Here is a 13,776-nt window from a genome sequence, read left to right on the forward strand (position 1 = left end):
TCCACCCTTTTCTGGCTGAGAACCATGGCCTCAGATTTGGAGGTGCTGATCCTCATTCCCGCTGCTTCACACTCGGCTGCGAACCGTTCCAGTGCGAGCTGGAGGCCCTCACCCGATGAAGCCAACAGAACCACATCATCCGCAAAAGTCAGAGATGAGATTCTGAGGCCACCAAGCCGAAAGCCCTCCGCCACTTGGCTGCGCCTAGAAATCCTGTCCATAAAAATTATGAACAGAACCGGAGACAAAGGGCAGCCCTGGCGGAGCCCATCACCCACCGGGAACGAGTCCGACTTATTGCCGGCAATGCGAACCAAGCTCTTGCAATGGTTGTATAGGGATCGAATGGCCCGTAGCAATGGGCCAGACACCCCATACTCCCGCAACACCTCCCACAGGACACCCCGAGGGACACGGTCGAATGCCTTCTCCAAGTCCACAAAACACATGTAGACTGGTTGGGCAAACTCCCATGCACCCTCAAGTATCCTCGAGAGGATAAAGAGCTGGTCCAGTGTTCCGCGACCAGGACGAAAACCGCATTGTTCCTCCTGTAATCGAGGTTCGACTAGCGGACGAACTCTCCTTTCCAGCACCCTGGTAAAGACTTTCCCAGGGAGGCTGAGGAGTGTGATCCCCCTGTAGTTGGAACACACCCTCCGGTCCCCCTTCTTAAAGATGGGGACCACCACCCCGGTCTGCCAGTCCACGGGTACTGCCCCTGATCTCCACGCAACATTGCAGAGGCGTGTCAACCAGGACAGCCCTACATCGTTCAGAGCCTTCAGGAACTCGGGGCGGACCTCATCAACACCAGGGGCTCTGCCACCAAGGAGTTGTTTAACTGCCTCAGTGACCTCGCCCCCGGAAATTGGCGGGTCATTCCCCTCATCCCCAGACTCTGCTTCCTCCTCGGAAGACGTGTCAGTGGGATTAAGGAGGTCCTCGAAGTATTCCTTCCACCGCCTGACAATTTTCTGAGTCGACATCAGCAGCGCTCCGCCAGCACTATACACAGTGCAGGTAGAGCACCGCTTTCCCCTCCTGAGACGCCTGACGGTTTGCCAGTATCTCTTCGAGGCAGTCCAAAAGTCTTTTTCCATGGCCTCTCCGAACTCCTCCCACACCCGAGTTTTTGCTTCAGCCACTGCCCGAACCGCATTCCGCTTGGCCTGTCGATACGTGTCGGCTGCATCCGGAGTCCCACAGGCTAACCAAGCCTGATAGGACTCCTCCTTCAGCCTGGTGGCTCCCTTCACCTCTGGTGTCCACCATTTGGTTCGGGGATTACCACCACGGCAGGCACCAACCACCTTGCGTCCGCAGCTCAATGCAGCAGCTTCGGCAATGGAGACGCTGAACATGGTCCATTCGGACTCAATGTCCCCAGTCTCCCTCGGAATGCTGTTGAAGCTCTGCCGGAGGTGTGCGTTGAAGATCTCGCGGACTGGGGCCTCTGCTAGACATTTCCAGCACACCCTCACTACGCGTTTAGGTGCACCAGGTCTGTCCAGCGTCCTCCCCCGCCACCTGATCCAACTCACCACCAGGTGGTGATCAGTTGACAGCTCAGCCCCTCTCTTTACCCGAGTGTCCAGAACATATGGTCGCAGGTCTGGTGATACGATTACAAAATCGATCATCGACCTATGGCCTAGAGCGTCCTGGTGCCACGTGCATTTATGGACACTCTTATGTTCGAACAAGGTGTTCGTTATGGCCAAACTGTGATTAGCACAGAAGTCCAATAACAAAGCACCGCTCGGTAGGGCTGAACGATTATGGAAAATAATCTAATTGCGATTTTTTGCCCCAATATTGCGATTGCGATGCGATATGCGATTATTTTTTAAGGTCTTTGTCTTCTGTATTATTAAACAAAGACAAGCAATACATCATATAGTATGGCCAATACTATATTACATTAATTTTAAACTGTTCTTTCCTGGAAGACAGACCTCTGTTATGATGACATGAGGTGATGCATGAATTGATGACTGACATTTTTATTTAACTTCTTCAATCACAACAGTATATTTGAACATACACAATAGTTTATTTTTAGCTTACAAACATCTGAGCATAAAGTGCTGACAAGGAACCCTGGTGTAAACATTAAAATGAAAATCAGTGCAATGTGCAGATTGCAGAAATATACATAAAAAAAAAATCGGTGGCTTTACCACACTCAGTTTTTCGACATCTGTGAACTACTAGACAGTCATTAAATTAAAAAATAATATTAAATAAATAAAACTAATAAATAAAAAATGCACACATCTTACTGATCTCTGCAGTCAGTAACATTACACATTTTTATATATTTTATTTATTGTTTACTCTATTTAATTTGTAAAATATGTGTACACACACACACACACGTGTAGAAAAATATTTAGTATACACATCCAGAAATGCATATACTATTATATATTGTACATATATTTATTAGTTTCAGATGTAGCCATTCTTGTATTTTGCTTGTTTACATTATTGTATTTTGCACAACTCTGTTGCTTGTGAAGCTCGCACACAAGAATTTCACTCACATGTGCTGTACCAATGTACCTGCACATGTGATGTGACAATAAAAGTGATTTGATTTGATTTGACATAAAGTGCAAACATAATAGCAATTGTATAAACAATGAGTATGGCTCAGCTAGCCATAATCATCCTAGCTCACAGGTTTTTTGCTAGGAAGACCAGCATATCTACTTTTGCTGGCTTTAAGGATGAGCGAGTGCAGGTCACTATATTCCCTCCAGTGCTGAACAGACGCTCTGAGGGGGCACTTGTGGCTGGCACACACAGATATTTGCGGGCCATCTTGCACAGTCGTGGAAAGTGAATGTTGTGCACCTTCCACCAGGCTAAGGGATCATCCTCTCCGTCAATGACAGGGGTCAACAGGTAACTATTCAACTCTGTCTTCACGACATCTTCAAGTGGCAGAGGCAAAGCTGAAGAGGCCGCACTGGTCCTCAGACGGTCGGGTAGGCCGGAAGTAAACGGCCATGAAATTGGACGGTCTAGCCTTCTGATTAGCGTCACTGCTGTCTCGGTGGAGCTTAATAAACTCGGCCGTCTGCTTCTTGCTATCTAAAATATAACCAGACACTGGTGTAAATTCTCGACTGTCTCATACTTCTGTTTAATAAGTTTTCTGTTTGACGTTTAGTCAGCTGTGTGAAAACCAAGGAGGAACCCACCCGGGGGATTAATAAAGTTTTATTTTATCTAATCTAATAACTTTAAACTCAGCCAAACCGATTTAATCATGAACAAACAAAACACTGAAAAAAGCCCAACAATAACATTTTTAGGTTGTCTAAGTGACTTATATATTACGTTTAACCCGAGCAGCGAAAGTCCGCGGTGATCTGAAAATGATGTGCCGGGAGTTGTGCCGTTCTCGGCCGCATCAGTAACCCTCGAGCTCCCGGCTAGCTATCGAGCTGGTGGGTAGCAGACGCCTCCTAAAACGTCGAAGCACTTTTGCAAATATGCGATATCTTGATAAACCGAGCAGATATTTGATGTTTACACAACTACTTTCTCGCCTGAAAATATGTTAAAAGTTTATTTTGTGACCCAGAAAGATTAGTATGAGTAATTTTAAAACTTAGTAGCGGCCGCCATTGTTGGAAACTGGAGTTTGGCTGGGCCGTGCTGTGAATTCTGGAATATGGCAGGCCACGAAGGACACACCCGACCCATCCTTCAAATTCGGGGAAAAGGAGGACGCATTTGTCGGCTACATTCGGAGGAGTCTACGAATTTGGACAGCCTTCGGCGCGTCGCTGTGACGTAATCGGTCTACAAATGCGGCCTCAGGAGGATGCAGCCCATGAATTTGGACATGTCCAGAGTATAATCGCAGCCTTTGCGGTTAGAAAATTGCACTTGATCATGTCGCGATATTATCGCAAATGTGATATATCGTTCAGCCCTACCGCTCGGGTTCAGATCAGGGAGGCCGTTCCTCCCAATCACGCCCCTCCAGGTCTCGCTGTCGTTACCCACGTGAGCATTGAAGTCTCCCAGCAGGACAACAGAGTCTCCAGGTGGAGCACCTTCCAGCACCCCCCCCCCAGGGACTCTAAGAAGGCTGGGTACTCCGAACTGCCACTCGGCGTATAAGCGCAGATGACAGTCAGGACCCATTCCCCGACCCTAAGGCGCAGGGAACAAACCCTCTCATCCACCGAGAAAAACCCCAACGTACCGGCAGCAAGACTGAGGGGATATTAGAATACCCACCCCAGCCCGCCGCCTCTCCCCAGGGGCAACTCCAGACTGAGACAGAGTCCAGCCCCTCTCCAGGAGACTGGTTCCAGAGCCCAAGCCATGCGTAGAGGTGAGCCCGACTATATCTAGCCGGTACCTCTCAACCTCACGCACTAACTCAGGCTCCTTTCCCACCAGAGAGGTGACATTCCATGTCCCTATTGCCAGTCTTGGCAGCCGGGGGTCAGTCTGCCAGGGCCTCCGCTCCTGGCCGCCACCCGGCACACAATGCACCCGGGCCCCATGGAGTAAGGCCCGGCCACCAGACACTCGCTCTCGGGAACCCTCCCTGGGCCTGGCTCCAGGGCGGGGCCCCGGTAACCCTATCCTGGGCAGGGTAAACTGTTCCCTCGATGTTCTTTTCATAAGGGTCTTCTGAATCGCTCTTTGTCTGGTCCCTCACCCAGGACCAATTTGCCATGGGAGACCCTACCAGGGGGCAAAAGCCCCCAGACAACATAGCCCCTGGGATCCCTGGGACACACAAACCCCTCCACCACGATAAGGTAGCGATTCATTAATGTTGAATTCTTTCGCAGCTGTTCTATTCCCATGTTGTTGCAGTATATTAATAACTAACCTTGTATTGTGGATGAATAATCTCAGTTGTTCTCCTGACTGAAGTTTGGCCCGTGTATAGCATCCTGCTATGCGATTGCATTTGTCCCTAACCACCAGAATCCCTCACGTTAACTTTTATCGAGTGGAAAAAAAGTTGGCGTTCATCCTCCAGCTTCACTGTGCTAATGTTATGCTAACATAGCTGTGTCGCTAGCAATCACGTAGCACAACATTATATACCAGGTAGTCCAACTTCAGTAACCCTGCAAACGCCACTGCTGTTTAGTTTCCTGTCTTCATTTATGTTGGAAGTGACAGCAGAGCTGTAAGTTTTACTTAGTTTCAAAAATCTCTCAGTCAGAACATGGTATGTCTTGTTTAGGTGGAAACTAGCGAGCTAACTTCCTGTTAACTTCTAACTCCGTTAAATTTAATAACTTCTGTTTTCATGGATGCATGGATGTTAAACTTGATTGTTACACCTGCTAAAGCAGCAACACTGATGATTTTATTAAAGATTAAAGAATTTAGATCGTTTTTAACTCTCAGTGTTCGTTTGACTTTGGGACCTGAAAGGGATGGAGTTTTGGACCCAGATTACTCCGCGAAGCTTCTCACTACGGCAGCCGTAATGCTCTGACAATCAATCAAAACATTTTTAGCAGATTTCTGCTCGCCAAAATCAGTTCGAGGTCAGTAAGCACAACCAGAATTCATACATAAGGCACACTCGATTTTTGAGAAAATTAAAGGATTTTAAGTGTGCCTTATAGTGTGGAAACTACGTTATACAGAAAAAAGAATATATCGCGATATTTATCGTTACGCACATGCTTCAAATTATATCAAGATATGGATTTTAGGCCATATTGCCCAGCCCTAATTGTATTAATAATTAAATTTCATTATCTGTGTCTTTGCCACACAGGTGTAGATACTGTAGGTTCAGTGAATGCTTAAATTGCATTGATTAGAATATACTGGACATTCAAAGCTAAGATTCAGCGCACTGTGTTAGAGGCTGGGATTTGATGAATTCATCATATATACAACCTTTGATCATTGTTTATGTCCAGTTGAGAATGAATCTGTGGACTCAAATATTAAATGAACTGAAATCAGTAGTGTGGTCTCCAGTCTTGATATAAGGAATGAGAGAACTGACAGCTGTTATTTTAATCAGCCTGTCTCAGTTGTTTTAACTCTAAGTACCATAGAGTAATGTGGTAACATCTGGACTGACGAGTTTACTGTCAGCATTTTAATCTCTAGTTTAAAGGCTGTAGGCTGCAGCCATTGCTCTAACACTGTATAAATGTAACAGGGCTCAGTGCTGGTTCTAATAGTCTTAGCTGCTTCCAGCTTTATTTGTGAAGAGCACAGCAGTTCACAAAACACGTAGCTAGCTCGTACAGCTGCGACCTTAAAATAACGGGGCCACAAAAGGTGATGCTAGCGTTAGCCATGTTAGCACGTTACCTTCAACAGGTGGTCAGACTGCGAAAACAGGCACTCAGTCAGAGGTTGGGCTCTCCGTTGCGCTGCAGGGTCCCTTCATTCTTCACATATCCGTGTCGAGCCGAGTGTACATCCTGAGGCTGAACGGCCTTTGTACAAGCACACATGCTTCTTAGCAGGGCGAAGCTATGAGCTAGAAAAATCCAGGCAGGCAGCATGTATCTGTCCAACCAATCAGAGAGCTCCTTACATCCCATGGTGTGGCTAATTTGAATAGCCGCAAGGAAGTTGTCCATTGGACTACTTGCACTAACACTTCCGCGTTCTATGTAGTCCTGAGTGAGGCACCACACAGACTAAGTGTAGGCAGGAAGCTGTGTAAAGTTGTTAATCCCCGTTCAGTGGGGTTCAGTTCATTTAAGCATTAGTTAAGTTCATTCCTAAAGGCCCATCAACTTGAATGTTTTCCTTGTCTCCCTGCTTTATCACTCCTAATTTGACTAGTCAGATAGTTAAATCAACGTGTGTTTGGGTGATCAGAAACATTTGACAACAAGTTAATACTGCAAATATACACAATCTAAGTTATTACAGTTATCAAGGATGGTTAAGTTGTTTTAATAGGGAGAGAAGGAAACACTAAGCATTCAGGAGGGTGCGTAACCATAACACTGAACTATGTTCCTGTTCGGCTCTTCCATGAAGATGTTACATTTTTAATTTTCGTTCTTTCTTCTTAGATTAAGCTTCTGGATTCATCGCCGGTGATACTGACACATAGCCAGTGCTCCTGTGTGGCAGGCGCTGTTATGTGCAATCACACAGTGGCATTGCTCTTCCAAACAGCACACTACTCACAACTCAGAGTGCCGGTTGTCCCCCCTGTGCATAGCTGCACGGAATCTGAACAGCAATGGCACAAGCCACGGACAGTGGTAATTTAAATGAGGTTAAAGTTTTTGAATTAGTCCATGTTTACATATGAACAGCAACACCATCCATAGTAAATGTGTCTTCTGTTAGGGTGTGAGGCCAGGACCCATCAACTCCATGATCTTCACTAAGCCAGTACCAAATAGGATGGCCCAGACTGGAGTACGGTAATTACATTTGTAAAATTTGGTTTCACGTGTTACAAATGTATGTTGCTATTTTTTTCATACATACATGTGTCAGAATAGGTATTAATTTACATACAACATTACACTTTCTGAAGACGGCTAACTCAGTCATGTACATATACATCCCAGTCTCTAACTTATGCACCACTGTTTTACACCTTTTAGTTTTTAGTTTAGTTGTTGTTCAGTATAATAACCTTCTCCCTTACATTATTGTCATTGATGTTTTCTTTAGGAGTGGCTTCTACAGAGGCATGGTGGGTCCGTTACCAGATCCCTGCTTGTTCAGAATAACGGAGGCATATGCAAAATTTAATATTGAGGACAGGCCACTTGTGACCACAATGAACATGAGACCTGACAAGCCCCTTGTGGAAAGTGCCTTTGGGCTGGTGCAGGAGGGCAGTGTTCTGTCATATCAGCAGCCGGTTTTGACAACCCGGTACATCACACTACACCGCGATGCACCACCAACACCGCACTTGCCTCTGGAGGGGTATGACATCTTGCCATCAGATTGTGTGTTTGTGTGCTCAGAAGAAGAGCTTCTGCATCTGAAAAGCTTGTCTGTAACTCTGGAAATGGCTCACAAAATAGAGGAAGCTACACGTGAGCAAAGCTCTTCGTCTGAGTGGCATCAGCTCCGCAGGCCCAGAGTGACTGCCTCTAGGTTTCGGGAGGTGTGTCACGTCAGAGGCCAGAGCTCGGTCGAGTCACTAGCAGAGCGTATATTGAAGGGAACAAGGCAGACAGCAGACATGAGGAGAGGAACTGAGATGGAGCCTGCAATAGCAGCAGAGTATAGTAGGCTAATGAATGTTAACTACTCACCCTGTGGTCTGGTCATTCACCCCATTGCCCCCTGGCTTGCTGCATCTCCTGATGGTGTTGTTTTTGACCCCAATGAATACCCCCAGTTTGGCTTCGTCGAATTCAAATGTCCCAATGTACAAAACTTTATTGACTGCAAATATGTGCAGATGGAATGTGGTACCCCTAAACTAAAAAAGAGCCACGCATATTACTGGCAAGTGCAAGGACAACTGCTCATCAGTGGGATGCAGTGGTGTGACTTTGTTGTGTGGGCACAAGAGGACTACCTAGTGCAAAGAATATACATGGATACAGATGTGCACAATGCAATCAGAGAAAAGGCAGACTATTTCTTTTTTTACATATATATGCCAAGATACCTGTGTTTGAAAAAATGAACAGTGAAAACATAGCAAAAAGAAAAACAGATCCTTCAGGCTGGCTGGAACAAAATAACTGATGTTTTATTTTCAATATATTTCATGAATTCTTTTGTTGTTACATGTTACTTTTATGTGACATCAATAAACAGTTATTTAAGCAATGGCATCAATTTAATTTTTAAAAACACACATTAAAACGTTGAATTTGTGCAGAACTTATTTACATGGTAAGTATTTAAAACTCCATGCCTAGCATACTGGTATACATTTAGACAATAACACAACTGAACTGTAGAAAATGACAAATGGTATTTTTGATGTTACAAAAGTTCAATGTCACTTATGGTTTTAAAACGATTTAGTGATTTACTTTATAATTTTGATAAACAGTTTTGTTGAATCTGAATAGTAATATAGTATTATAATTAAACAGTATTATTAACATTAAACATTTGCAATGAATTTGAATTATCAATAACTGAAACTCAACTATCGGCACTCAAGTACCAGTTCTGTAATCAAGTATTGTCAGCTGAGAAGGAAGAAATTCAACTGTAGTGGCCTCAGCTGCAGGTCATTTTCCATAAGTTACTGGCACTGGTGTCTTGGGAAAAATCCATCTTGTCTCACTTAACCCATTTTTTAACTAATGCTGTGTTCTGGTAATTTGACAGCATACATGCCACTGCAAACAGTTGGTTGATATTATAAACATGTGACATGGTAATGATGCTATCAAAAAGTTTGTTCTGTTTGATCCTCCTAATGACTCGCTCCACATGTACCCTGAGTCTGGCTATGGCCTGCGTCTCCTTAACCTGGTATGCTGGCATCTGCTTCTGCTTAGATAGAAAAGGTGGGCAGTACACTTTGCATTTACAACAATCAGTGATTAGGAAGCCCTTATCTACCATCACTGCCATGTCTTCAGTCAACTTCTCAGCAATGCCTGATTGTTTGAATAGTTCCTTGTCACTAACCGAACCAGCATACAGATCAGAGATGAATGTCACTGGACCATGTGGAGCTATGCCAACCAGGGCTTTCATCGTACAGTGGGATTTGTACGAAGAGTACATTTCACTTTGGAGAAGTGGTGAGGATGGTGTCTGACACCTCAGCTCTGTACAGTCAAGGATCATCTGGGTGTCTGAGAAATCTTTGAATTCCTCAGGGAGGTAAGCTTGCACTTCTTCACGTGTAAGCCAGATGCACTGAGACCCCAGTGCAGTGGCAAGAAAATTTGTCCATGTTGCAATAATGCAGCTCACTGTGGACTGGTGTATGTTAAATCGGTGTGCCAGGTCCCTCTCCTTCAAACCAACTGACAGGAAAACCAGGAAAAGAAAAAACTCGTCAATTGGCTGTAGCAGCTGCCTCTGGAAGGTGAAAACAAAAGGGAAAATGTTACTCCTTAAGCTATGAACTAGTAAAATTATTATTTTCTTGGCTAAATGTTTTGTAATGGTTAGGCATACCATACTGTACCATGGGGTAAACAATGAGGTGCTGTAGTGCACAGGTGTATGTATGTAAAGGATACTGAGTCTAGCATACATACACCTGTGTATGTATGCTACTGTACATAAAGTAATGTTATTGTACATAAATACAATAACATTACACCTCTAGTTCTAACTACCAACAAACCCATAACCTACTGTTGATGTGCGTGCAGGTGTCAACACTTCTTCGTTCCGATTGGCAGCTGACTTGGCTCTTGAAACCCGGATCATTTTATAGATGCAAGGCTCAATCAAAACCCAGAATGCCATCAAATGATCATAGCTTGGAAATCTATTCACGAGAGAGACATACATCGTGTCAATCATTAATTAACATTACACACTGACATAAAAATAATGTGAACTGTGACAAATATGCTAATGGAATGCTGTATAAAATAGTCTGATTAAGAGTATTTGGTGTTGTATTTTACCTGTAGCATTAGGATATCGTTTAAATACTAAAGCATCTACATAAAACATACAATCAGCAGAGAAAAAGTAAATATCTATTTTGTTTTCATTAAGACTGGAAAAACTTTCGAAATTTAACTGATGGTGACCTTGGTATATTTTAAACAGTTAGCTTGAATAGAACTTAGATGTACCTGGTATAGAATCGGATGTCAGTGTCGGAGCCAGCAAAACGCTGTAACCCAAATTCTCGCTGGACACGTAACTCCTGTATTTCCTTCCTCAGAGTCTCCACGTCTTTGGACAGGTCTTCTGCAGCTGATGCAGATATGTCCAATGCAGACGGCTCAGGGACTGAGCAGTAGTCATGATCTCTTGTAAGACTGTGCTCTTCTTGATCGTCAGGAGGAACTAGTTCAGGGCGTCGCTCCGTTCTCTCCCAAACACTACGCCGCGGTGGTTCAACTTTATAGCCATTCCACTCAAAAAGTGTTGGTACAGCACCTTTAATAAGCCTCCTTCGACCATCGAGGGTTGTTGGCTCTATGAGTTGATCACTGGCAAAGTGTCTGCAGCAGACCCTGGTGTGAGAGGTAATCGTGAAATGATCCCGGCGTATGTTTAACAGCCATTGTCTTCTCAAGTCGGAATGGGTCGGAAAGGCATGAAAACTTAGTATGCCGTTAAATTTGGCTGAAGCTGAACAAAGTGGGACACAGCAATGCTCGGAGTATTTCTTCTCCTGTTTTTGAAAATGTTCTGTTTTAAATACTTTCCTTTTTATACTCATTCTGAAGCGACATTAGCATAGCTACCGATAGATAAGCAAACGTACCGGAAACGCACAAGCGGTACTATTTGGAAACGGAAATACGTCACATGCCCTAGTGCAAGTAGTCTATTGAAAAGGTAATCCAGCAGCTAATCCAGCAGCTAATCCCGGAGGGAACAGGAAAGAGAAATGGATTTTGAAATGCAGTTTATTAAAGTGCAAATGGAAAAAGGTTTTTGAAATGCAGTTTATTAAATTGGAAGTCAAAAATGAATTTACAAATGCAGAATTTATTCTACAATTCATTATTTAAGCACAGAATTCTTTATTTCGATGCGTGGCTCTTGTGGTCCTCCATACCATAAGGATTAAGTACAGCGCTATAAAAATACAGGCAATTTAATCGAATCAGTTATTCCCGTTATTCTGGTACATTTAGGTGTTTTTGGTTAATGTCACATCTGTCTGATTTTATGATGCTATACTGGATAAAAGACGCTGTACAGTTGCTTTAATTTGCCCGTTTTATTTGGCTTTCATTTTACTTTACAACGTTTGCTGAGAGAAATTTTCAATAAACGCAGCAGCTTATTTAGTTTAAATACTAACCTTTACAGGTTATTGTAAAATCGTAACCAGTAGCGGTTTTTACACGGTTGCCCAGGGCGGCATCATGGGCATCGCCAAAAAAGGTGCTCATACTTATGCTGCCCCGACATCCTGCCAGCGCATTTTAGGGATGGCAAACCAATAGAAACCAATTGGTTTTCTATCGCCCATTTAGTAAGGGCGCCCTCCGTTTGCGAGGTGTGCCTGCTGCTTGCGGCACAGGGAGGAGAGGGCGGGGCGGCGGGGGATTCACTGGCTGGCTGGAGCAGCATCTAATAACCAGCTCGCAAAATAAAACAAAATAAAAACAAAACAACAAACACGAAAACACCAAACATTATGATACAGACTCATAATTTGCACCGATGTTTTTTCGAAATTCTACGCGAAAAGTGAGCGCGAGAGCCCTCGTTGCGACTGCTTGCTGAAGTCAAAGTAAACTTTATTGTCATCTCCGCTACATACAGTCCAGTATATAGAGAGACGAGACGACGAGGCTCCAGTTACAGCAGTGCAAGAAAACAAACAATAAATATAAGAAGAGTAAGAAAATAAATATAGACTTTAGGACTCGGGGTAAAGGGATCAATAACAATTTTAAATTTATAATTTACAGTTTGATGATTTAAAGTCTCGCACACAACCTGTCGACAGGGCAGGGGGGCCGGCTGCTGCCAAATAGAGCACATTTCATTCATAACGCTGTAAATCCAAGCCCATTATGTATTATTATGTATTCATGATTTGAATCCTGGTTTGTTTGAAATCCCAGAAATAAACCCTAGACAAAGCATATCTGTGAACTAAGGTGTAGGTCTATTAGGTTATCTTGTGGTGATCCTCGGGTTGGGGGATGGGTGTTCATACTGGAGTGCAAAATTAAAACCAATGGAAGATGGACAAGAAAAGTTCAAAGCCATCAGGTGCTCAGTTTAGAAAAAGGAGAAAACAAGAGGAGGAGAAACAAGAAAAAGATACAGGTAAGCGGACGTGTCATTGGATAATGGCAGGTCATCCTGAAACAATCAGAATCAGAATACTGTATTAATCCCTAAGGAAATTATGTGAGTTACAGTTGCTCCAAGACGAAATTGTAAAAATAGTAACAGTAACAGACTAAACTCCAAACAATACATTATGTTACAGATTTTACACATTTAAGAAATAGCACTAATACAGATCACTCAGTTATAAATATCAAGGATTAACAGAGGCGATTATAAATAAATATCAAGAAAATTGACAAGAATATTACAGAGTAGAGCGTGCGTAAAACGGGTGTAACTATTGCAATGTTTACAGTGCATTAGATGGAGGAGTTGTCCAGGGAGATGGCCACAAGCCACAGATTTCCTGTGTTGTTCAGTGGTGCTTTTTGGTAATCTCAGTCTCTCACTGAACGTGCTCCTGTGGCTAGCCAGTAGGTCATGGAGTGGGTGGGGGGTATTATCCATGATTGTCCTTATCTTGGACAACATCTGCCTCTCAGACACCACCCTAACCACCCTCCAGAGGGAGTGGCACCAAACAGGCTAGGACCGCGAAGTTTGAAATTCGCGTTTGTAAAATAGTTTAAGGTGTGGTCAGAGTCCTCAAAAGTTGCGCATAAATCACTATACACAAGCGTTTGTAACACATGCAGCTAAATTTCACTCTGAACTACAACGGGAAAAGGGCGAAACATCTTTATCAAAGGCGCAGTTAAATGCTGCGACAATATTTTACAGTACGGCAACTTTATTGTATATATTCATTTTTTATTCGTTTTCTGCATGAAGATGATATTTTCTTTAAATATTTTTTAAAAAGTGATCGACTAACGCAATTCGTTTTAACGAAAGAAATAATCA

The 13,776-nt window shown here is 43.6% G+C and overlaps 2 protein-coding genes across 2 annotated transcripts; one reads left to right on the top strand and one right to left on the bottom strand.

The window, feature by feature from the left end:
- The first annotated feature begins 6,690 nt into the window (after positions 1 to 6,690).
- LOC146631757 (uncharacterized) lies at positions 6,691 to 8,534 on the top strand. Its single transcript, XM_085354836.1, has 4 exons — positions 6,691 to 7,244; positions 7,333 to 7,409; positions 7,666 to 8,377; positions 8,523 to 8,534. Exons 1-4 carry the CDS (start codon positions 7,119 to 7,121, stop codon positions 8,532 to 8,534), a joined length of 927 nt encoding a protein of 308 aa, XP_085210962.1. The 5' UTR covers positions 6,691 to 7,118.
- Positions 8,535 to 9,087: 553 nt separating this feature from the next.
- LOC146631758 (uncharacterized) lies at positions 9,088 to 11,425 on the bottom strand. The gene is made up of 3 exons (XM_085353099.1): positions 10,740 to 11,425; positions 10,288 to 10,423; positions 9,088 to 10,005 (listed from the first exon to the last, which is right to left on the bottom strand). The coding sequence occupies exons 1-3, from the start codon at positions 11,333 to 11,335 to the stop codon at positions 9,253 to 9,255; spliced, it is 1,485 nt and encodes a 494-aa protein (XP_085209225.1). The 5' UTR covers positions 11,336 to 11,425; the 3' UTR covers positions 9,088 to 9,252.
- Positions 11,426 to 13,776: the final 2,351 nt, after the last annotated feature.

The sequence above is a fragment of the Diplotaxodon limnothrissa genome, linkage group LG5, assembly GCF_057381915.1.
Source record: "Diplotaxodon limnothrissa isolate DT_005_m linkage group LG5, D_limnothrissa_male_GT1.1, whole genome shotgun sequence".
Lineage (NCBI taxonomy): Eukaryota > Metazoa > Chordata > Actinopteri > Cichliformes > Cichlidae > Diplotaxodon > Diplotaxodon limnothrissa.